The sequence below is a fragment of the Calypte anna genome, chromosome 1 (assembly GCF_003957555.1).
Source record: "Calypte anna isolate BGI_N300 chromosome 1, bCalAnn1_v1.p, whole genome shotgun sequence".
NCBI lineage: Eukaryota > Metazoa > Chordata > Aves > Apodiformes > Trochilidae > Calypte > Calypte anna.
In genome coordinates this window covers 94,017,071-94,041,080 of record NC_044244.1, presented here as the reverse complement: position 1 = coordinate 94,041,080, position 24,010 = coordinate 94,017,071, and the positions used below count along the sequence as shown (strand labels likewise).

General features: G+C 45.2%; 2 protein-coding genes across 14 annotated transcripts in view; one reads left to right on the top strand and one right to left on the bottom strand.

Moving 5' to 3' along the window:
- The first annotated feature begins 7,420 nt into the window (after positions 1–7,420).
- Positions 7,421–15,201, top strand: ACP6 (acid phosphatase 6, lysophosphatidic). 5 transcript variants are annotated; one of them, XM_030451655.1, is made up of 10 exons: positions 7,422–7,649; positions 8,425–8,553; positions 8,638–8,768; positions 9,438–9,517; positions 10,318–10,405; positions 11,977–12,109; positions 12,830–12,930; positions 14,232–14,327; positions 14,546–14,711; positions 15,030–15,201. In XM_030451655.1, the coding sequence occupies exons 1-10, from the start codon at positions 7,452–7,454 to the stop codon at positions 15,138–15,140; spliced, it is 1,233 nt and encodes a 410-aa protein (XP_030307515.1). In that variant the 5' UTR covers positions 7,422–7,451; the 3' UTR covers positions 15,141–15,201. The 5 variants fall into 5 exon arrangements, with proteins under 5 accessions (XP_030307524.1, XP_030307515.1, XP_030307539.1 ...); XM_030451679.1 differs by lacking the exon at positions 8,638–8,768 and having other exon boundaries at positions 7,563–7,649; XM_030451673.1 differs by lacking the exon at positions 7,422–7,649 and having other exon boundaries at positions 8,484–8,553; positions 8,654–8,768.
- A 5,569-nt stretch (positions 15,202–20,770) lies between these two features.
- BCL9 (BCL9 transcription coactivator) overlaps positions 20,771–24,010 on the bottom strand; it is a 61,184-nt gene continuing 57,944 nt past the window's right edge. For all 9 annotated transcript variants that reach the window (XM_030460418.1, XM_030460375.1, XM_030460359.1 and 6 more), the window contains one exon: positions 20,771–22,988. In XM_030460418.1, the coding sequence (XP_030316278.1) occupies positions 21,871–22,988 (1,118 nt within the window). In that variant the 3' untranslated portion in view covers positions 20,771–21,870. The remainder of the gene's footprint in view (positions 22,989–24,010) is intronic.

The following is a 24,010-nucleotide window of genomic DNA, read 5'->3' as shown; positions in this document are numbered from 1 at the left end:
TGACAAAGATTATGTCCTCTCTTTTAGCTCCCCACCATTTCATCTTACCCCCATCCTCAGATAACAACAAGGAGTATATACTGAAGGGAAAAATTATCAGAGTGCTATGGGCAGCCCACATGGACTCAAACAGACACTATGGATGACAGTGAGTTGAAAACCATTGGGTCCACCACCTACAAGGAAGGCAAAGAAGAAAACGGGAAGCAGCCCAGGAGTGTCAAAGCTTAATATAAGTATGCAGTAAAATAAAAGGATAATATTTTACCCCAGGTTCCAGTCATGTCTCCTCAGCCCACCACAGGAAGAAGACAGAGGCCACAGGTTGCATCACACACAAAAAATCCTACTGTTTGGTTACTTCTGTGTGAGTATGAAAACATAATAAAACAACTCACTTTTCTAGGAACTCACTGTAAGGCTCAGAATTATTTCTTTGTAGCCTTTCTCCCCTGAGTGCTTAGAAAAAAGCAATTGTAATCATGTACACCACCTCTTTCTAATTTCATATCATCCCTAACCACTTGGTACAATGTATATCCACAAGAAGCAAAAGAAAGCGGTCAAGATTAAAAGTGCCAAATGGTCAAATGCTGCTAGAGAGGAGCACATCTGCCATCATGCCAGAGCACCAAGCCCCAGGATGCAGGATCTCAGCCACAGTGAAAGACTGGCAGCTGTCCCACCACATCCAGCCAGCTCCACCACACAGACAGGGAGAGTCCACCTGACATGGCTGGGAACAGCTTATCCAGCTTGCTTCTGGAGACTCCTACTTGTCTCAGCCTTCATTTGCATGGGAAAAACACTCTTTCAATGTTGAAGGGAAAACTGGCTTGCTGTTATCCCAGAGAGGCGCATAATTGAGTCGGCATGATGCCGCTGACTACCAAGTGCAGCAGATGGCTGTAGGCATCATCCAGTTTAGGATGACAAAGTTTGAACAAAAGAAAAACAGAAGGCAGGGAACACATCTTCTGCATGAGGTTACAGGGCAGGAGATGAACCTTCAGTCAATCAGTATGTCACCCAGCACACAGCCAGCTTCCAGCTCTCCACTGCCACAGCAACACTGGCCAAATGCCCAAATCTTAATTTAAAAGGAAGAGGGAAAATCGTGTGGTCTCAGGCAAAATCGTGTGGTCTCAGGCAAAAGGGACATGAAACAACTAACTGATACCTTTTTCCTAAAATCTACAGTATAAAATCTCAAAAAATGCCCTCATGATACCAATCCTAAACACCACGATGCTGACTTCCAGGAATGTTCCACATAACCTGCAGGAATTCAGAAATAAAATTACAACCTGCAAGTGTTGACACACACCATTTCACTGCTGGAAGGTAAACTGCTGATGTGAAAGCATGCAGAAAAGGAGACAAGATACGTACATCTGTACCATGAACAGTGCCTAGCAGGGAGGGCTTGGTCTGTGGTGGTATTTAGGAGTTTATTTTTGCTGATTCCACCCCAAAGGATCACAAAAATTAGGAGTGGAAACATTCCTTCCATTTCCCCAGGCGCCTTGCTCACAAGGCAGCTGGCTACAAGGTTCACAATGACAGACAGACTGGAGTAGACAAGAGTGATACAGCTCCACAGGAACCAATACAGCGCACTCAAACAATTTATAAATAAATTTCTGCTCTTTGTGAACACAACACAGCTTACGTGCCCAGACTGAGTAGTTTATAATAGCCACTGTGGTCACCAATCCTTTCAGGTCACAGAGACATGGTCATTACCTCTACAGATGGGAATGACGAAAGCCTTTCAAGTCCACAGTGTAAAGCAACCTGTGATTTTGAACGTGAGCATTGCACGTGTTCTTGCCTATTTTGCAGGAGTGGACAGTTACAACACCCATCATTTCTGTAGCCATAGTCACTAAAAGAGACCAAAGCAAAAAGCAGCACTTTAATTGTACTCAGCTAGACAGTGGGTCATGGAAACGTTTTGAGAGAATGGGATAGGAAGGGACTGGGAGGATAGAAAAACACTTAGTGCTAGAGCACAGCAGCAGGCACCCCACCCAGAAGCAGCTCCAGCAAGCAAAGTACCTGGCCACAGGGACATAATCAATGCCTTCCACATAGTACACAACACTGCCCCAAAAGAGGCACGTGCCCCACAAGGCTGGGGCTGGAAGACGTCATGCTTGGCACGGGCTGTGTGTGTCCCACTGTGGGCAGGCACACCAGCCTGGTAATGCCACTGGCAGCCAGCATCACTGCCAGGACTCCCAGCACAGCTGCAGCCTGTGCTGCACTCAGCTGCAGGAGAACCTTTCCAGCCCATTCCCCTTGCTGAGTAAAAATCACTTGGGAAGGAAACAAAGAAGCCAAGGCAATATATGTCTATTTTCTGACCCCTACCATTCAGGGAAAAAAAGAACCCTCCCTACCTAAGTGGTGTCCAAATGCTATCTGTGTCTCTACCACACAGATATTTTATAGTAAAACTCTGATTTAAACAACAGTTCTAGCCCTTTGTTTAAGAAGGAGGCATTTGCCTGATCCATGAAACAATAGAACAGTAGGCCACAGCAGGCTAAATTGTTTCTTTTTGGTGGGTATTTTCTTACACATTATTTAATTTCAACCATATCACAGATCAAAACTCTAATTGTGATTGCTGATCACATACCTTATCTATGTATGAGTCGCACGATGACTACATGGTTTGGTTGAATTATGAAACTCACTCTGACTCAGTTTCCTCCTCAAGAAAATGAAGATGTGCATGCAAAATTATCATATGTAATTATGTATTTGTGAAACACTATAAAAAGGTAAATCATGGCAACTGCGATACTTTGCAAAGATAACAATTGTTATAATTGGTTAAATTCCAGTTAGGAGGAAATTTGCACTCTGCTTTCAGATACAAAGATTTCCTGAAACCTTTTTTTGCTTGTTCATTAGAGTTCATTAACTTTCCCCAGTGAAACAAAGCTCACCCATAATGGCCATTGGAATAGCCTTCTGCTCCTTGTCTGGCCACAAAAAGCAACAGAAGGGTAAAAATAACAAGTCCTTTGAAAATTCTTCTGATGCATCTTAGAATAAATTTCTACACAGTTGGGCAAAGGAAAAAAAAGGGCAACACCATTTGCTAAAAAATTGACAGCCTCCTGCTATTTTGGAGAGCTATGCTCTAATTGCATGCACCTGCTGTGGCATGGTATATATTCTAAACTGTATCTCAACAGTAACACTGTTTGGCAGCAGCCAAGTACCCCCAGGAGGGGTCCTGCAGTCCCAGTCTTCACAACTTCACAGGAACTGAGAACATTTGAATGGAAATTCAAATAAATTTAGTGTAAGCCTCTTTCCTTGTTCCACCTCTGCTCATTTCTGTCACTTCACCTCTTGATCTCTTTCTCCTTCCATCCATCCCCTAAACTACATTTTCCTGTTCCCTCTTCTCCTCAGCATCCTTGCACCCCTGACTCTGCAACAACCCAAGGTTTAGGCTTAATTCCTCCATTTGTTATTTTCTTGGCTTCCAAAATATTTTTTTCCTTCTCTTTCTGCTCTGGTCGTGTCTCTGTGTATAACATGCTGTAAGCTTAAAAAACTGAGGTAACAGAACAACACTGCTGTGAGAGACACAAGGAGATCACCAAATCCCTCCACCTGCACATCCTGGTGGCTGTGCCAAAATCTTACCACCTGCTGCAGCTCCTGCCTCTGGCCTTTTTTCAAGTCATCATCCTCTCCCTCCTACTGCCTCTTCATCCTTTCCCGGTTTCTTGCATGCAGCAGCTGCCTGTGACTCCTCTGGTGCCTCCTGCCACCACTCCTCATGCCAGAGGTCCTGTGAGCTTTGCTTGAAGCAGTGCTGGGTACCACTCCTAGAGACAGATAAAAGCACCCTCAGAACTGACATTCAAAGGATTTGGTTTCCAAGCCAGCTATCAGCTTGGCACCCATGCCACGTATATTCACACAGAGCTCCTCTTACTTTCAGGGTGACCTCATGGGAAATTATCTTCTTTCTTTACAGAATTTTCTTAATTGCCTGCAGCAGAAAAAATGGAAAGTGGGACAGCTGGGAACCAGGAAGAGGTAGATGAGAAAGGAAGGTATGCTGGGGATCGAGACATGGTGTCCTCTCATCCTCACTGCCCCAACTGGCCCCAGACAGCACAGGCAGCCTACAGGCTGTCAGCATTTCCTTGGGTGCTGGGCTTTTGAATTCAGTGGGGCCAGGCAAAGGGTCTCTGAAGGTGCAGGGGACTACCAGTGCCAGGCCAGCAATTTTGGTGTCATCCCTAGTGTTACACGTCTGTAACACTGACATGGCTGTATGGCTTTCTAACAAGCTTTGGCCCCTGTGTCACCCAGGGTGTGCCTTTGGCAAGGGACCAAAGGAAAAGCAGCAGGAAACTGTAAAGAGAAATGAAGGTGAGACATAGAGGACAAGTGTAACCAGGAGAGACCCAAACCTACAAGAAAATGAGTACTGGTGCATAAAATATATATTAGGAAGAAGGAAGCCAGGCAAGAGGGAACACAGCAATCCCTAATAAATGTAAATCAAGCTATGTGGTCAAAGGAATTAGTAAACTGCTTATTCCCTGATAAAAGAACTTGTCCTGGTTTGGGCCAGGATAAAGGTGGTTTTCTGTTTCTGTACTTTTGCTTTTAGCTAAGTCCCTTGTAAGTAGTTGCATTTGCTGAAATTAACAGCAAGTTTCTCATACAGTGTGTGTGCTTTTAGGACTGATAACACTTGATGTTTATAGTTACTGCTAGAGACTGGTATGCAGAGCCAAGGACTCTTATCAGCTCTAAGGAAAACATTTTACCCTCCAGAAGGAGTAAAGAGGTCCCACCTGAACCCTCCTTTAGGGAGGAACGGACAAGATAGATGCCAGAATTGACCAAACAGAGTATTCCATCCCATATACGTCACACTCAGTATAAATTTGAGGCATCACGTGGGCCGAGCCAGATCTTTTCCTGCTTCCCTTCCTTCACCCGGCATCCTGGAAGGATCCTGTCTGTTCATCTGCCTGTGGTCCTGATCCGTGCCAGCCCATATCTGTGTGTTCCTGCCTCCGGTTCCCGACTGCTGCCGACTCCAGGAGTCCAGCCTGGACTTTCCCAGGGCTGCCCTACAGCCTCGGTGGTGACGTGAGAGTTATTGGGGGAGAGGGGGGAGGAATGTGGTTTCCATTTTCCTGTATATTTGTATATATTTAGTAATTTTACCTATTTATCACTACTGTTTTATTAAAGTTGTGTAGTTTAGTTTCCAACCCATAAGTCTCTCTCCCTTATTCTCTCTCCTTTCTCTATCAAGGAGAGAGAGAGAGAGTAATAGAGAGCGTCTGTTACTCGGTTTAATTGCCGGGCCAGTGTTAAACCGTGACAGAACTGTTTATGCAAGAGTGACATCACCACCAAACCTTGAAGAAGGTTCATAAGAACCAAGGAGACAAGAACCAGTCAATTGCTTTATAATGTCCAAGATAGGCTTAAGAACACACAGCTCTCTAGCTTTCACATACATCAAACTTAATGGCTACTATGCAGAAAAATGCTAAATACCACTGGTAAAGAGATAATTTTTATATACTCACTGGTCCTGTACATCGCCCCCAGGAAAAGATCATGGAATCATAGATTGGTTTGGGTTGCAAGGGATCTTAAAGATCATCTAGTTCCAATCCCCTTTGCATAGGCAGAGACACTTCCCACTAGACCATGTTGCTCAAGGCCCCATCCAGCCTGGTATGGAACTCTTCTAGGTAGGGGGCATCCACAACTTCCCTGAGAAACCTGTTCCAGTGTCTCACCATCCTCACAGTAAAGCATTTTTTCCTAATGTCTAATCTGAATCTACCCCTTCCAGTTTAAAGTTATTACCCTTTGTCCTATCACTACATCTCCTTTTAATAAGCCCTTCCCCAGCTCTCCGCTTTCCTGTAGGCCCCTTCAGGTACTGGAAGGCTGCTACAAGGTCTCCCCAGCATCTCCTCTTCTCCAGGCTCAACAGCCCCAACTCTCTCAGCCTGCCTTCATAGGAAAGGTGCTCCAGCCCTCTGATCATCTCTGTAGCCCTCCTCTGGACTCACTCCAACAGCTCCAAGTTCTTCTTATGTTGGCTCCAGGTCTGGACACAGTACTCCAGGTGGAATCTCACAAGGACAGCAGAGAAGCAAGGTCTGGAGAAGTGAGGAGTGGAGCGTACACCTCCAGGGACTGGGTTCACATTCCCCCAGGACAGCTTCACACAGTGCTGCTGGGGGATGCCAAGAGGCAGCTTCAGTGTCACAAACAAGGATGAACCTCCCCCAGCCTGGGCCGTGCCTTCACCCACCTCAGTGCTGCAGCTCATCTCCAGCCCTGGTCATGGCAGCGTTTTGGCAGCTCCCAAAGCTGTGGTGGGAAGGAGAGGCCGGGCAAGCCAAGGCCCACTGCTCCCCTCACAGCGTTGTGCATCCGGCCATGCAAACTGAATCAGATCTTGTTTAATAAACTCACAACGGAAAAAGTCCTCATTTAAAATAGAATGTAAAAAAAAAATAAAAATGCTGTCGCTACATTTATCAACACATTGCAAACCTGCGTTAGTGAGGTTGAGGGGTGAGCCAGTACTGGCAGGGAAAGGAACAAACTATAGGGGTAAAGTGCTCTTCCCTTCCTCAGCTATATGGAAGTGGAGAGAACCGGGAAGTTTCTCCCACTGCTCGTGATACCACCCCACGGGCCGATTAGAGACCAAAGTGCTGCGTACAGGTGACAGGACCTCTATGAGATTTGGGCTGAATACACCATCCTCCCTCCTCTCCCCAAAACTTTCCCTCCACACCCGGTGCCGTGCTGAGAGGCTGTGAACCGGAGGGACGATAAAGAACCAAGAGGGGAGGGACTCTGGGGCTCTCTCCCTCCTCACAAGCTCTTCCCTCGGTACCAAATTCAACGTCTCGGTAACCGCCGGCTCTCCCACCTAAACGCCCCGCTCCGGGAGCCAAGTGTGCGTCGGTGGGAAAACCCGTGAGGGAAACACAGAAGCCCATAAGGACTCCTCCCTCTCGGGAATCCGTGCACGCAGTCGTCGAGCCGCTTCCCCACAGAAAATAAATTTAAAAGATACAACAGGCGGCATCCAGGCCGCAGGGCGGCAGCGCAGCTCCGCGCTCTCACCCACCTCCCGGGGGAGCTGCCGGTGGCGGCCGCTGCGGGGCAGCCCTGGGGCAGAGGCACCGCGGGCTCCACCTGTCCCGGGGCCTCCCGTCGGGGCGCACCCAGCCCCTCAAGCCGGCTTCCCCGGCAAGCCCGCCCCACGGCGCGGCGCGGCGCCCGCTGGGAGCTGTAGTCCGCCTTCCCGCCAGCGCTGCTCCTGGGAAGCGGCGAGGGGACTTCGTTTCCCGTGGGCCCCTGCACCTCGGACTGGCACGGCGGTGCCGCCGTGTGCCGGCAGTGACAGTGGCGCCGCGATGGGCTGGGGCACCCGTCTGGGCCTCCTGGGCGGACTGGCCCTGTGGGCGCAGTGGCGGAGGGGAGCGTCGGCCGCCGCCCAATACGACGGCGTCCGGGGCAGCGGGGAGCGGCGGGACCTGGAGCTGAAGCTGGTGCAGGTTGTCTACCGGCACGGGGCACGCACCCCGCTGCGGCCCCTCCCGGTGGCAGAGCCGGTGAGGACCGTGCGGGACGGGACGAGGCGGGGCGGAGTGCCGAGGCTGCGGCAGGGTTGGTTGCTGCCTCGCTTCCGTCAGCTCGTAAATGTGTTTGGTTTTTGTTTTCCCTTCCCAAGGCACTACCGAGAATAAGTTTGGGGTAAACACGGGAACTTGGAAGTTCAAGTAGAGTAGCAATAGCGTGGTCCCACCGCACGGTAGCGGGACGGGTGATGGCAGCGGGGAAACATGAACTCTGCTGCCGCTGCTTCTGCTGGGAGCCCTCGGAGGAGAGACGCAGGGATGGGCATCCCAGGGTGCTGCAGCACCGGTCATTGCTGCTCCCGGGGGCTTCGCTGCTTGTGGCCCAGCGCTGAGCTCTTTCCACAGCGCTGCACCTTACAGCAGACACTCGCCGAATATGCCCTAACTTGCCTCCGTGTCATTGCGGTTGATCCATCGCCCCCACCGTGGCAGCCCCTGGGGCCGGCAGCTATTAGCTCTGGTAGTTTGCTAATGAGGCTTTGCAGTGCGTAACAAACAGCAGCAACAGCGACTTCCTACAGGTTCTCCGGGGGGGAAAGGAATGCATCTGTCTGTGCATGATACACAGCAGATCAGCAAGTCCAGGATGCAGCACTGCTGTCACTGCTGCATGTGCTGCATGAAGAGATCAGTTGGATCTGTGTTGTCTTATTGGCATGTCAGCACACAGTAACAGCCCCAGCACTTGCTTAATGCTCCTGAAAGTCCTCCTTTCCCATTGAAGCACCATTTGTTTGTTTTGAAACAGGTGGAATGGCATCCCACTCTTTTAGATGTCCCTGCTTGGACTAAGTTTGATTACATGGTGACTGACCTAAATGGAGGGCCTCAACCCCCTTCACCTGATGACAAGGAATACAAAAAGACTACATTCAGGGTGAGGCTGTCTCTCAGTGTGTCTTGCTGTAGGCTTGCTTACTTCTATCGTACAGTAGAGACCCTTCCTTCTCTTTGCACTTAGGGTGGTGTAATTGCAGGACAGCTGACAACAGTAGGGATGCGACAGATGTTTGCCCTGGGGGAAAGGCTGAGGAGACGCTATGTGGAAGAAATCAACTTTCTCTCCCCAGTATTTAAGCCTGCTGAGGTCTTGTGAGTCTCTCATTTCCCTTCAGAATCTTCTCTTGCTTCCTCCCCCCTAACAAGTAGCCCTGGGGAACTTTAGGATCTAGGGGAACTTTCAGTCCAGCATACCTGCTCCATCATATAGCAGACTAGCTGGCCACTGGTCTTAATTTTTGCTCAGGCTGCAGAGCTCAGTACAAGAACTCATTTATGACACAAAGCATGCTAGTTCTTGGCAGTCCCAAAAGGGATGCTAAGGACAGCATAATCTCACCCTGCCTTTAGCCATTGACAGTGGTAGTATGTGCTTTATGGTGAGTGAAGAGATACAGGTCTTTCTGGACCACAGTTTAACTCCCTGTAAATTACATAGCTAAAGTTCAGCAAGACAAAGTGCACTCCCGCTGCTCACATCAGTAATGCTGGGAGTGTCTAATTTAGTATGAGATAAAAATCACAGCAGAGAAGCACCAATTTTTCACCTACCTCTGCTGTCTTTCAGGGGAAGTTAAATGGCAGTTCACATATAGGTGTTTGTTTTTTAAGATAGGTATAGTAAGGCAAGATGAATCCCATCTCAGGATTCCAAAGCTACAATTAAAACAGAACCCTCACTTCTAGCAAGTCCTCCCCAGCTGCAACAGCATCAGCGTGAAGGAAAAAGTACTACCTCACAATCTCTTTTCTCTCTTTCAGCATCCGTTCCACTAATATTTTCCGGAATCTGGAGTCAACACGGTGCCTTCTAGCTGGGCTGTTCCAACAGCAGAAAGAAGGTTGGTGACACTTCTGACCAGTGGCTTTCCTTTCCCAGTCTCCCCTAGATGCACACTCCTTTGCTTACCCCTCAGTGCTCCCTGGCTCATGGTTGTCACTGCTTCCCTGGTTCTTCATGCCTGGCCTTCTCACCCATACTCTCCTGGTTCTGTATGTTCTTTATCAATTTGTCACTTGCTCCATCTCTTTGTGTAGTTTTCTACTAATTCTCAGCTTGGATCTGTTGCCATGAATGCTCAAGTTTCAGAGCTACTGAGGAGGTTAGCATTAACCTGCTTGAGAATCAAGGGCAAAAAGTTCCAGACCCAACGTTCACAAGGTGCACGTTTGGAAGAAGTTTCTCAGAGAAACCCAAGTGTCTGTCAGATGCATACCAAGATCCTTCACAAGTTCAGTATCTGGAGCAACTTTCAGCTGTATCCTGCAGTTGACAACTACTTCTGTATCCTAGAAATATTCTTGGCTTTGAAAATCTTGCCTGTGCTCCCTCTTTATTCAGTTCCAGGATCTAATAGCAAAAGTGACTTGCTCCTTACACCTCATGACCATGAACTAGTTTTTGTCATATACAAACACTAGAAAAAATTAACACACAACTGAAAGCTTTACAAGGTGAACAGCAGATATCCTTGTGGAATTAAGTGCTGGGTGCACAGAAACAAGGACAGTGGCTGGTGTTGTCAGGGGAAATTGCCACTTGACAGCGATGGACTTGAGTACAAAGACTGGGAGTGGTTAAAGCAATCTAAAGACACACAGATGCACTAGTGATCACAGAAGCTTCCTTTTCGTTCCATAGGGCCTGTTGTCATTGTCACTGATGAAGCAAGCTCTGAAATCCTCTACCCCAATTACGTCAGCTGTCAGCGCCTGAAATACTTGACCAGGTAATTACCAGGCAAACCTCCCCATATGATTTCACTGCTATTTCAACAGTAGTAATTTAAAACAGCATGTTTTCTTCCCATTTCCCAATTTCTTCCCCTGCCACTTACTGGTCTTAGGGAATGGTTAGCTAGTTGTATAAAATACTGGGTGAGCAGAGTCAAATATACCAAACAGTGGCACCAGGAATAAAAAAAGAGACTTTTTCTTGAAAGACCGATTTAATTTAGTCTGTGACTAGCATACACTCATTACTAGCTACTCTACAGCTATTCCATGGCATTGCTGTAGGGCAATCTACATCCCTTAACACACTATTCAAGTGCGAACATACTGGGCCTCCTTTTTATATTGAATTTCTGGTCGGGGGGTTATTATAACATTCCTGTCACGTTTACACCTTAAAGAAATTAAAATACATTCAGCCTTGACATTTAACAAATACTAATGAAGTAAAATAAGGAACATCCCACATAGAATGAACACGTTTGCAGAGTCAACTACTCAAAATACTTGGGCCAGGCTGGGCATGGGTTGGAAACAGAACAGGAGAAGGAAATGTATTACAGTGTATATAATGCTTGACTCTGCAGGCAAAGGGTTGTTCTTGACAGTGGTGAAGTGATGGCCCACATTCAGCCTCCTCTTGTAACAGCAACTGTTCAAAAGGGGAGTAAACTGCCAAGTTCTTCTGCTCCCCTTAGTTCAACAACTGCTCACATTTTGTCACTGCATCAAGGTGGATTTTTTTAAGATGTAGTACCAAGTGCTGCCTCAGTTTACAGGCTACCTATATGCCTACACCTCTAGGCCAGAACTTCTAGCACATTTTATTTCAAATAGAAACTAGAGCTGTTCCTAAAAAACATAAAAGGCAAACTTTCCCATCTCCTCCCCAACAGATCAAACCTATCTAACATATTTTGCTTGAAGTACGTGGCCAGCATGGATATTCTCAGCTAAACTTTTCAAAAATCTTTACAGTGTAAAGAGGAAAAGGGCTTCTAACAAAGCAGGAGCTGAATTTATGCTAGAAGTATCTTAAGTATCTCCATTTTCCCACACCATACAGCAATCAGTTCTGGCAGGGGGGGTTGGACTAGATGATCTTTCGAGGTCCCTTCCAACCCCTAGGATTCTGTGATTCTGTGTGATTCTGTGAAAGCTTCTACCCCTTCTCCTTTGATGAGGCAGCTAAAGGCTGCTCCCTGAAGACATAGACTTGTGTTCCAGTATGACCAGATCTGTTAACTACTACACAGCCCTTGCTTATGAGAACCACTTCTGAGATGTTCACATCTCACCTTAGTAATTTTTTCCCCTACCTCTGTGAGAGCAAATAGCCAACTCTGGTCCTTCACATCTGGACACAGTGTCCACACTGTGACTGAGACTCACACCATCAAGAATCCCTCAGTATTTTACAAGGGGTATCTCTATCCTATCTCTTCTACCTTTCAGTGACATGAGAAAGATCTGCTGGGCTGGGGTGACAGAAAGAAAAGAAAAGAAAAGAAAAAAGTAGGAAAATCTGAAAAACTGAGAAGTTTTTGTTTTCTTAATTCCTGGACAGGCTGAAAATGAAGAATGCTCTGCAACAGCAAGATGCCTCTGATGACTTGAAATTAATTAAGGAGAAGATGGGTATTGATGGTGATCAGTCCGTGGATTTTTTTCTCTTTCTTGATAACATTCTTGCTGAGCAGGTGAGCCGAGGTGCATCTGTTGCACTGTCACGGAAAGAAACATTACTTTATCACATACATGGAAGAAACCAGAGTGCCAGCACCCACCAATACCAGTGCTACTACAGTACCTTTCTGTGCAATCCAGAATGTTTATAGAATTAGCATGGCCTATTTAAAAAGTGAGATGTGGAGTCAGCCTTGCTGTAGGATGGATGAAGACCCACCTCCAGTATTTATTTCTTATCTTGAAATCCAGTGTCTCTTTCAAGTGTAGTGAAATAGAGCCAAGAGAGCAGTTGATCCTTACCCCATTACAAAGTGTTTTTCCTTTTCTGGCATTTAGCACCTAACAGTCATCTTAATCCTGCTTCCAGCATACTCTGCATGAGACAGGTTGCTTCTGCTACTGGAAGGGAGCTGAGCATACTTGTACCCCCTTTAATATCACCTCTGTTTTGCTGGAGCTAATGGTAATTGGTCTAGCTGTCACTTGAATAGCTCAAGTTGGTATACGTTCTTGACACAGAAATGTATCCTCAAAAATAAGAGTCCACCATTTTGCTACACAGAGAAAGCAAGTATTTGTGTTTAAAACTATCCTAGAACTCCTCAGATGAATATTGTGGTACTGATGCTGTGACATGAACAGCTGTTTTCTGTGGGCAGTCATCTATGTAGCTCCAGGCTGGGTTCAAAAAGGGGCAAGCCCTGTTGTTAGGTTATGTTTTCTCCTTCCAGGCACACAGTTTGCCAAGCTGCCCTGTGCTGAAGAGCTTTCAGGAGACGGTTGAGCGTCGATGTGTTGACATGCTGCTTGGCCTTCTGGAAGATGGTACAAGGTGATTGCCTGCATCCTTGCCTCCAGTCTTGGGGGTTGTCTTAGGGCAGATGAGCTATGCCAGCTTACAGAGACAGGTAGAAGTCCTTTCTGATCTGCTGCATTCCTCCCCCCAGAGGCTACTGCCCTCTCATAACGTTTGTGTCTCAGCTGCCTAAATACAAACTTTGGTGCCTTGAGTCAGGAACATCAGATAGGACTAAGGAGTCCAGAATGAGGAGGCCAAGATGTGGAGATGTGAAATTACATCTGGTTTGCTAAAAATCTTGGAGAGAGTAGTTTCTGAGGAACAGTAGTAAGCCATGAAGGTAGGCAGTGAGTGTCTCAAATGCCATGGTTAAGTGAACCCGTGCAAATGCAGAAGGTAGGAGATACTTCCAGCCTGTGCACTGAGGCTGCCCTTGCAGGCACACAACTCCAGTCTGAATGCCAAATCAGGGAAGTTTATCCCAGGGATGGCACCTGCATAGCTGGGCTGAGAAGTGTTGATGCTAGCGGAAAAGGTGATGCCAGGCCCTGCACACATGTATCTACTTGCAAAAGAATCTGCTGCTACATGCTGTTAATTACCTCCTCCACACTGTAAAGGTGGCCTGAGTTGCAAGCCTAGCAGGTAGTTTTCCTTTCAGATTCATTTGTGGCTGCCATATTCACCACATCTTCTCAGGTGGTGGTACAGGACTGGGTTTTCTATACGAGCAGTTGCCCTCGGCCTTTTCTGAGATCTCGGATACTGGAAGACTGATTTCTCCCACAACACCCAGGAGAACTAACAAACCCATCTCCTCCACTTCCACTGATGTATTCATGAGGTAGAGGGAACTTCTTCACACCACAAGCTGTCTAAAGATTTCTTTGTTCAATACAGGAAAAGATACAAATTTTTAAATATTGCCACTACCTTCTTGAATCCTGACTCACTTTCTGCCAAAGACCCCGACCACTTCAGCTGCTGTTTAGCAGTTAACTACAGTCATCTTCCCTCATTGAAAACCATGCATCTAAAAATCACAACGAGGGAAACCATCAAGCAGTTTCTAGGTTTCCCTTTATGTGGACCACACCTCAGGAGACTGCTTGTTAACAGCTCTCCCCTCCCAGTCTGCAATCCCATTGGAATCTCTGTGGTGACTATGCAACTACTGAAATAAAAAAATAATCATGGGGACTGCATTTGATAGGTCCTGGGTACACTCAATACCTGTTACCAATTTGTAAGAGGAAAGCAAGTTCCCGGGTGTTTGTCTGAAATTACTTAATTTGAAGGTTAAAAAAATAGATTTATTTATGTTTCTTTTGTAGAGAAACTCTTCAAATGAGTGTTGGTCTCCTGTTCCATACCTTACAGAAGAACATTACAGAAGCAGTAGATCCCTTATCTCCAGCTAAAAAGGCCAGGTACAGGACAGCTCTCTTCCTCTAGTAATTATAAATTGTGACTTGCTGTCAATGTGAAAAGCTGGTTCAGGAAGATGTTGAATGTACAGGGTAAAGAGAATGAGTGCTCATCTTCTAGAAAAAACATGAGTGCTACTGGCTACCCATGAAGGAACAACAGGTAACATTTTAAGTCTGGTTTTGTGTTTGTTCTTTTTTTTTACCTTCCTTTTTATCAGAAAGCTCATTCTCTATGCTTCGCATGATGCTACCCTTCTGCCTCTCCTGGTGGCACTGGGCACCTTTAATCGGAAGTGGCCCCCGTATTCTGCAGATCTGACCCTGGAACTGTATCGGCACCGGCGGTCCCGAGAGTGGTTTGTCCGCTTGACTTACTGTGGACAGGTAAGATCTTGAGGGCAGTCCTTGGTATGCATCTTGGGCTTTTGGTTTTGCCACACGTGTAAAGCTGTGGAACAAGACTTGTTCCAGGCTTCCTGTCAAGCCAGATAATACAGTAAGACACCTACAGCACATCCATGGTATCTTTCCCGTTGAGTTGGATATTGATCTAGCGTGAGTTTAGGCATAGATTTTGAACCTCTGACTCCTGGAGTCTTTGCCTCCACTAGCATATTTCCCTGCCACAGAATGCATCAGTATCAGCAAAAAAGAGCTTTGGTAATACGTGGGATCTGTGATTGTGTCTCTTTGCCTTTGCAGGAACAAGTGGTGAAAGGATGTAGAGCAGGTCTTTGTCCACTTGAAGAATTTCTAGAAGTTCTTTCACAGTATTCAGTCAGTCCAGAGGAGTACAATAGTCTGTGCTCCTAAATGGAGGAGAATCAGCAATATGACTCATAAGTTATCTTAAATTAAAATTTTATTGTCACAATCTTTGTTTTTCTTTATACTCCTGCCAACCTTGCCTATTCTAAAGATATTTTAGATGAGAAGAAGACTTTTTCCTACCAGACACAGGATGGCACAGTGTCACTTGTCAGCAGCAAGATAAAAGCAGAAGTGTAACAGAATGGCTTGAGTTGACTTTGGAGGTCACCTCAAAGCAGAGAGAGGCTGAAAAAAACGAGAGCAGAATTTTTTAACTGTCCTTCTTCTTCAGGAACACAAGAGAAAACAGCTGTTCCTCATATGCTGGGGCCATGGGATGAAGCCCAGCTTGCTTGCTCTGTGCTATCAGCATTGACATACTGATTGTTTGCATGTATGGTGAACTGTAGAAGCTGGTGTGCTTTTCCCCTTTTTTTGACATATTGGAGGGTTGCTCTGCAGACAGATGAACCTCCCAAATTGCATAGCATTTATCTACCCCATCTTCTTGAGGGCATTTCGTGCACACACAGTCTTTCCAAAGGAACAGAAAGCCTTACAACCTCTTCCCTTCTCTCCTGTAATTATGGAAATTCTGCTATGAACATGCAAAACAACCACACTGGGACAAGTACAAGAACATGCACTCTTGATGAACTCTACTTAATGTGCTTTAAACAAGGAATTCCGGGGAGCTGCTATTGACTGCAGTTTTGAGCAGCATTGCATTTCTTTTGCATTTGCTGAAACAGGAATATACCAGCATAGCCAACAAAAGTATTTCCATCTGAGATGATGATTTTTCCTGTAAGTCAGTATTAAGGATAATCATGTTGCCAAAATCTCCATTTTTAATCAGTAAAGAAAACTTACTGACTCACCTACTTCAGGATATGTGAAGGCAAAACAGGGGGACTGCTTATTAACATGACACTGCATCATTTTAAGGGGTTCTGCATTACCCCTTCTCACTCAGCCAAAACAGACTGCAGTGATGTTAATGCAAGTCATTGACAGATATCTGACTGGAGGCAGCAGAGTACCTTCTCAGCGAGGAGCGTGGGCTGGATTTACCTCTAACTCTTTCATTAGCCTGCCCCCACCACAATTACATGTTGACACCATGTGCAGTGAACAGAATAATTTGAATACTAACTACATTGCTGGAGGTCTCACTGAACTGCAATTACAATCAGTCAAAAAAGCAAACAAAACATTGTTATTTTCCATCAAGTTTTTATACAGCCTCAAACCATAATGCCATTATATAAAAATCAATGACCTACCCTTGCTTAAGAACACTGTGTTCTGCTCTAATCAAGCTCCCTCTTATGCACGGTATAAAGTACTTGGAGAACAGTGATGGAAACACTAGGTAAATGACTGCAAGTTATTTGTGAGGCAGGGACTGCTTGGGATAGGTATCATGCTTTGGCTATACCAGTAGACAAAACAGAAATGCATATACCTTCTCCTGAACAAGATCTAGGAACATCTCCCAGCAAAACTGACCAGCAACCAGGTTATAAATTGTAACACAGTCAAGACCCATAAAATACTGCATTAGCTGTCCTAGTGCACATAAGAGTGTTAAAGGGCACTGCATTCAAACTGTTAAAATAATTAAAATAATAATAATTCTAGGGTAATGTATGTTTCAGCAACAGTGGAAGACACCAACCAGCTTCCTGACAGCAGATGGGAAGAAACCTCTGCTGGGAAATTAGTATTTTATCATTTTCCCTTATGGGCTTCCTGCAGTGCAGAACTGCAGGGCCACAATGGGTGTGATTGTTTCAGAAGGGGATTGGTGGGACAGTGGAAGAGTTTTAAGACCAAGGGACACAGGTAAGTGGGAAGTACTGAACAGCAAAAGCTGAGGCATTTCTGAGAACACAGAATAAAAACTCGTAGAAATAAACAATTTCCCAAAGAAACTGCATTTACACGAATAAGTCAACTCTGCGAGAACTAGGAAAGACAAATCCCAGGGGACAGAAAAAGAAATCCAAAATTTTCTTATCCTCTGCTGTCAATACAAGAGAACTGCTGACATGAGCAGCTAACATGTTCAGTCTGAGGTTCCCTCAAACTTGAACTGGAGCTGCTAAGCCAGGCTGGCCTGCCTGCCTACCTCCCTATTTTAGTCTCGTGTGGTTAACTGAGACTGCTTTAATGCAGGATGGTCAACTTAAACCTAAGAAGACTTTTCTTTCCTGTTGCATTGCAAATGTATCCTGATGCAGTGTTTTACTTAAGGCAATGTTAATATAGCAGGTAATTGACAGCAAAAAATTTTTTGGGGTTTCTTCTCATGTAAAACACACACTTTTAAAGTTTTCAGTATCCCAGACAAAATAGCATCACTCTTCTTCCCTGTCTCATGCTCTGACTCAAAAACAATCATAAGGGTAAGACCCAAGTGTGTACATCATAAGGACGTATATCTTGTCACAAAAGGTTTGCTGGTTGAGCATCAAAGGAGATCAAGATGATAGTGAGCTTAGTATTGTTTGTCAATAAGCCTATACCAGTTTGGGTTTGGGGGCTTTTCAAGACTTGAAGAGCACTCCTGATCAGGAATTTTAATCTTAAACAGAAGGAACATTATAAAACTAGGTGTTACATATCTATCATAACAAACAGCGCTAACAGAAATAACTGGAAACTGTGGACTAGCTAAAAATGGAAAAACCTTTCAATTAGAGGTCACCTTGCTAGAAAGATGACATAGGTAAGTTGTCTTGCATATGCGCTATTTTAGGTTAAGAATTATTACCAATCGATAGTGACGTGTACTCCACTACAAATGTGAATCATTTCTTCTCAAGAAGTATCAGAATACTTCAGGTTTCAGCCAACAGCTTGCCAAGGCTGCATGAGAAAAGCATTCACCATCACGAGTGCAGAATTTTAGCCTTTTCTGCCACCAGAATGAAAAACAGCACAGGAGACAGCCAGCATACTAAGCACCACTAAGTTAAACCCCATGTATACCGTATTTGTAATAGTACCAACATTCTGGTATAAAAACTGCTGCATTCCAAAAGCCTAAGTGTGTTTAGGTTTCGCACCCTTCAAGAAGAGCCACGAGTTCACATCTAATTTAAGTCAGTATACACATATTGTACCAGAAGTACCACCAGCATTCAAATCCCAACCAAGGCTGATGCAGATTAGATCTCCATATACTGGTCTCTCTTCTGAAACGTTACCAGGAGAAGGTCAGGACTAAACTTGTGCAAAGCTGGCTACTTGCTTGTCATGTTCTTTGGTAGATTAGCTAGCCCATGATACAAGTACAAAGCTCAAGTTTATTTGGACAGTGCTTAAAAACCACCAGTGTACTTCACAGATGACCCATTTGCAAAAGTCGACTACTTTAAAACAAACAATTTCAAATATTTTAAACTTTTGATTTAGCAGGCACATTACTTTGTGTTGCAGAAGTTCACCATCTGCTGGGTTTACCTTTTAAGTCTCTCCACACTCCGGCTGCGCAGCCATCTGGGATGAGATAATTTGAACAGCAGACTGTTTCCTCCCATGTTACTAGAGAGGAAGAGCAGCCAAGCATGTATGAATAAAGTCTATTTCATTCTTTCAAACAAAGGTGGAGGAGGATGATTTGAAAGTTAAAAAAAAAAAAAAAAAAGTAGGGTGACGGAAAGAAAACTAAAAATGGCAACCCCATTATCTGTCTTCAACTGCACCATGACTACCAGAGCTGAGTCACAGTTACTATTGATTATAAATAAAGCAGGAGAGAACAGAGCCTGACTTAGAGATCCCAAGGTGAATTTGCAAACTGGCGGCTAGAAAGCTTTTCCATTTGCAAAGCAAAAAGGGGAGAAGTAGAATAAGAGCAAAGCAAAGAATCTCAGTTTAAATCTACCGAGTCATTTTTCTGACCAGAGCCAGCTAAGGTAATTAACACCTCTCATCAAGCAGCCAGTGCAAACCAGGCAATGCCATCGAGGTTAACTGCACCTATGTGGATTCAGGAAAATCAACGTCTTTTTTTTTTTTCCCTAGGAAAGATGCTTAACACCAGCAGCTTAAGTTAGATGGACACAGAATGAACTGTAATTATCCAGCATCTTTAAAATGTAACCTTTCATCATTAAGTGAATTTGAAACAGTGAGTTCCCCTGTTTTCTAGAATCAGATGCGGTCAGGTCATCCTTTGTTTCAACAAGCATATAAGACACTAAGACACACACACAAAAAAAATCCAAACAAACCCTTCAGGTTACTTCTATGTTGATCAAGAAGTTTGCTTTGTTCAACATGGTAAAAACAGTCAGGTGTCTCTGCAAAGTGGCAACACTTTAAAAAGGCTGCATTGTGACAATTCCCATGCAAGGTCCCCAAAAGGGAGCAGCACAACCATTTAAAGAGGTAATGCCACTCTACAGAAGTAACACTGACTGTGTCATTGTCAGCTCTTTCTAAAATCGTGACAAATGAATGCTCCAGGCGTGCTGCTTGTCTTCTTAGAGGGAAGCACCACAACATGCATCCCACACTTTGTCAAAAAAGTAATTCTCACCCAAAATCATTGTAAATTTGCATGACAGCACAAAGGTGAATTTAGAAGCACACAACAGAAGGCTCTCAGGCTTCTTGCATGCCTCCAACAGTGCAAGGATTCACTCTTCTTTAACATTAGCAACAAAACTTCGGTAAGCTGGCCACAGACAGCAATTCTTTTTCTACTTGTTAAGGATCAGTTACCTAAAAAACTCCCATGCACACACACAATAAAGATACTCATTCTCCACATGAATTTTCACACTAATAGCCAGACCTTAGAGGAAACTACTCATTGAAATAATTTCTAGTAACTGTAGGCAGAAGGAAGAACAGATTACACCAGTGCTGGAGGACCAGAGAGCAGCCACAGAGCCCACTTCCTCCCTCTACAGATCTAGGTCTGGTTCCTCCTGGTCTTCTCCAGGAGTGGGGCTCAATTCCCAACCCATGTTTTGGTGTCCAGTCTTTCACTTGTCATGGGCAAAACCATAAAACCTTCTTGCTGAAACTCTCAAAAGGCACATGTAAAAAGACTGGGGATTAGGAAGCAATCAATGAGAACTGTTGTAAAGCAACAATTTGCCCAGCAGGGTTGTCTTGAGAAAAATGTGCTCGCTGACGATTTCTCTCTCACCTTTGTCATTTAAGTTCATCTGCTCCTGCTATCTCAGCCTCTGAGAGACCCTACCCAATCCAAAGTCCCAGGGGTACACACAACCCCAGTGCCCCAACACAGCATATGCTCCAGCACTCAGCAGGTAGACACTACTGCTTAGGGAAAGCCCTAAATCACATACCTTGTAATGCGGCAAACACTCACCTGGAAGAAATGAAAGAAACAATGTTTCATCTATTACTTTAGAGTAAGACCCTATTCTGAGGAAAATCAAATTCACTTCATGATTAAGTGAACAACAGTGCCTTGCAAGGAGCATGCAGCTGCCTACATGCAGCTGACCAGACTTTCAGGAGATGCCCAAGCTTACCCTACCTTGCCCTGCACTGGCTGTGATCATAAGGAAAAGTAGTCATCTGGCCAGCCATCTGATGTACATGGGAACAACTGGACTGGATAAAGAAGACAGTTCATTTTTGTAAGAAACAATATATTTTATTTTTCTGACACCACAGCCCTGGCGAGTGGTTTTGTACCAAATTTAATGGAGGTTACACAGAACGTTTTACGCTGGGGAGGAAAAAAAATAACCACAAAAAAAAAATCCTGGATAACTTTTAGTGTCTGTTCCACTCCCACATTAATAAAATCACTTGGGGTTTCTAAGAAAAGGAGAACAGGAAACAGTGAGAGAGACTACTGTAGGATGTAACAGTGTCCAAGTCCAGCCCCTTCCTAAAAGTGGGAAGAGTCCCCACGTGAGGAGAGGCTCTCCTAGATTTACTCCTCAAAATAACACAATGTATTGCAGCTGCCATAGGAGGAGACAGAAGGGAGACGGAGCGAGAGAGAGAGAGAGAGAGAAATAGAAAGAGAGAGAGAAGCCTATTTAATAAAGAGTGGGAGGGAGAGACAGAAGGTGCTGGACAGCACGCCATAATTTGAAAAATATGTCCTTAACTTATTATTTATTTCTTTTAAAAGATTCCCCTCACTGAACTTAAGTTCCTTTTTTTGTGCTTTTCATTAATACTCTGCTCTGAGGTCGTAGTTTGGTTTTTCTATACATTGGAGTTGAAGGAAAATAGTCCGAAGTTCTGAAGATGGATTCTCCACCTAAAGTAAACAGCCTAGAATCCCATTCTCCTCTCACCCCAAAGACTAAAGTCTCTGCTAAAATCCCTTTTACAATATAGTACAGTACACAAAAAACCCCAAAAATAACCGAGAGTCCTGGGAGAAGCCAGTCCGAAGGACGTAAACATACAGAGAATGGTGCAACTTGTGACAAATGGCAATTCTCAAAATACAGCTACAGATTCTCAAAGCAGGTGCCGTCACGGGATACCCAAGTCCACAAAAATAATTTTTAAAAAATAAATCTTAAAAAAAAACAACCTGTTAAAATGAATAATTTTTTTTTTCAGGTAATTCCATACATTCGAGATTTCCCAAAGCATCCTCTGGTCTCTTTTCACCTATTGCATGGCCAAACCGTACTCCTGAAGCTCCCAAAAAAGCCCTCAGGACTTGGAATCTCATCTTGACAAGGATCAGAACATCCAGTCTTATGGTAGCAGCTTAAAACATCATGTTCCCTGGGTTTCCAGGGCCTTGGCTAAATCCTCCCATGCCAACATCAGCAGCCATACCTCGGGGCCTCATCTGGGGGGGAATCATGATGTTTTGTTGGGGTCCCATCATGCCCTGCATTGACATCATCATACCAGGTGACCCTACAGGGCCCGGGTGGCTGTACAGCCCCGCGGGGGCCCGGTCCTTGCCTGGGATCATGCCCACAGCAGCCACGGGGTTGCTCATCAGAGCAGGCTGGCCAGGCATGGCCGTTTGTGCTGGTGACATCATGCGGTGGTGTGGCCCCATCATGCCTTGCTGCAGGAAGGCGGGAGGTCTCATCGGGTTATGACCCGGCATGGATGGTGCTGTCCCAAGAGGGATATCCGGAGTTCCCACCGGCCCGGGGCCCCCCATGCCAGGTAACGTTAGTCCCATCCTTGGGGGCTGCTCTCCTATCATCCCCTGCATGTGGGAGAACCCGGGACCGGGACCCTGGGGCTGCTTGCGGCCTGGCACCTCCCCACGAGGGAAATACTGTAGTGTCTGGCTGGGCTTCTCCGACGGGATAATCCTGGACAGGTCAAACTCGGGTATTCCCGTGGCTCCGGGACGGATCACCTCTTGCAGCTCTGGATCAGTGAAAACTGAAGGCATATTGTTTCCAAGAACAGTGAAGGAGTCTGGACCGCCAGGGCCTCCAGTCTTGCAAAGTGCTGGATCTGTCGAACTTTGGGGCAGGTTGGTAGGACGCCCCAGAGGTCCTTCTCCGTGGAAGCCCATTCCCGCTGGGAAGTTGCCTTGTCCACCGCTGGGCCCATTATGTGGAAATGGCACCTGCTGTGGAGGGGATTGTACAGGAGGGAACCCCTGTGGGAAGCCCAGGCGTCCTTGAGGTACCATTGGAGACTCCTGGGAACCGTGCCCCATCATCGGATTGTGTGACATCAGGCCAGGTCCCACAGGGACCCCGTGAGGAGGTATATTGGGTCCCATGGCATTTGGAGAGGGCATCTGATTGTTGTGGGAAAGAGGCTGGGTCATTCCCATTGGGCTAAGGGTTGGCATTGGACCCACTGGGTTTGGACCTGAAATTCGAGGATTCTGAGAATTAATGCCCATTCCTAGGAAAGAAATAAGGAATCACATTTAGATAACAGACAATGTTAATCAACAAAATTATCAGAGAGCTTCCTGCGAAGTTACCACACACACACAAAAAAAACCCCTGTGCTACTAAAAAGCATCAGTGGTGGCTCTTAACCAGAAAACTGATGCCACCTGCACAGTTGACTCCCTAAGCTTGTCACTGACCTTTCGAAAAGTGTCTAGACAAGCCTGCTCTGTTAGGAGGATCTCAATTCAGCTCATACCTTTACTACTTCCCTGGAAATCTAAATGACACAGGGAGTAATAAATACATCTGTGGCAGATTATCAGCATATGGACACTTGTCCACTGGGAGGTGACTGAATCTCCTTTCAAAGCTCAAGAACTGATGAATCAGGTAATCCTCATAAGACTAGGAGGTGACAATCAGTGAGGTTAATGAGCTATCATCATGAACTTATTCAATTAGCCTGCTTCCCCAGGTTCATTCAGCCACTCTGATCATTACTGCATGAATCAGACAGCAAAGCTGCAGGTAAACTCATCAAGAATTCATTAAGAGTTGCTGTTCTCATGAAACATCCACTCATCCTCTCTTTCATCCTTATTAATTCAACTGGATGGAAGGGCTACAGCTTACTTTTGTATTAAATATGTACCCATGAACATTAAGTTACCATCAGGGATTGGATTTCTCATATAAAAATGCTGACCCACATGACAGCCCAAAAGGACATTTTATTTTATTTTTTCTTTAAATCTATTGGGTAGATTAAATCTCTTAGCCCAATCCTGCTCTAACTAAGGTCACCTGCCATTATATATGCTCTATATGAAAAGATGTATGCTTTTAGAAAACATTCTTCTCTGACACAGGCAATCCACAAAAAAAAAACCAGGGAAATAACAGATGATTCAGTGCCAAAAAAAACCCAAAAACCCATACAAACCACCAACAACACACAACAAAAACCACCAAACCTGTGAAGCTTCTATGACAATGCCTTAAGACAGGGGAAGAATGGTTTCCTTTAGG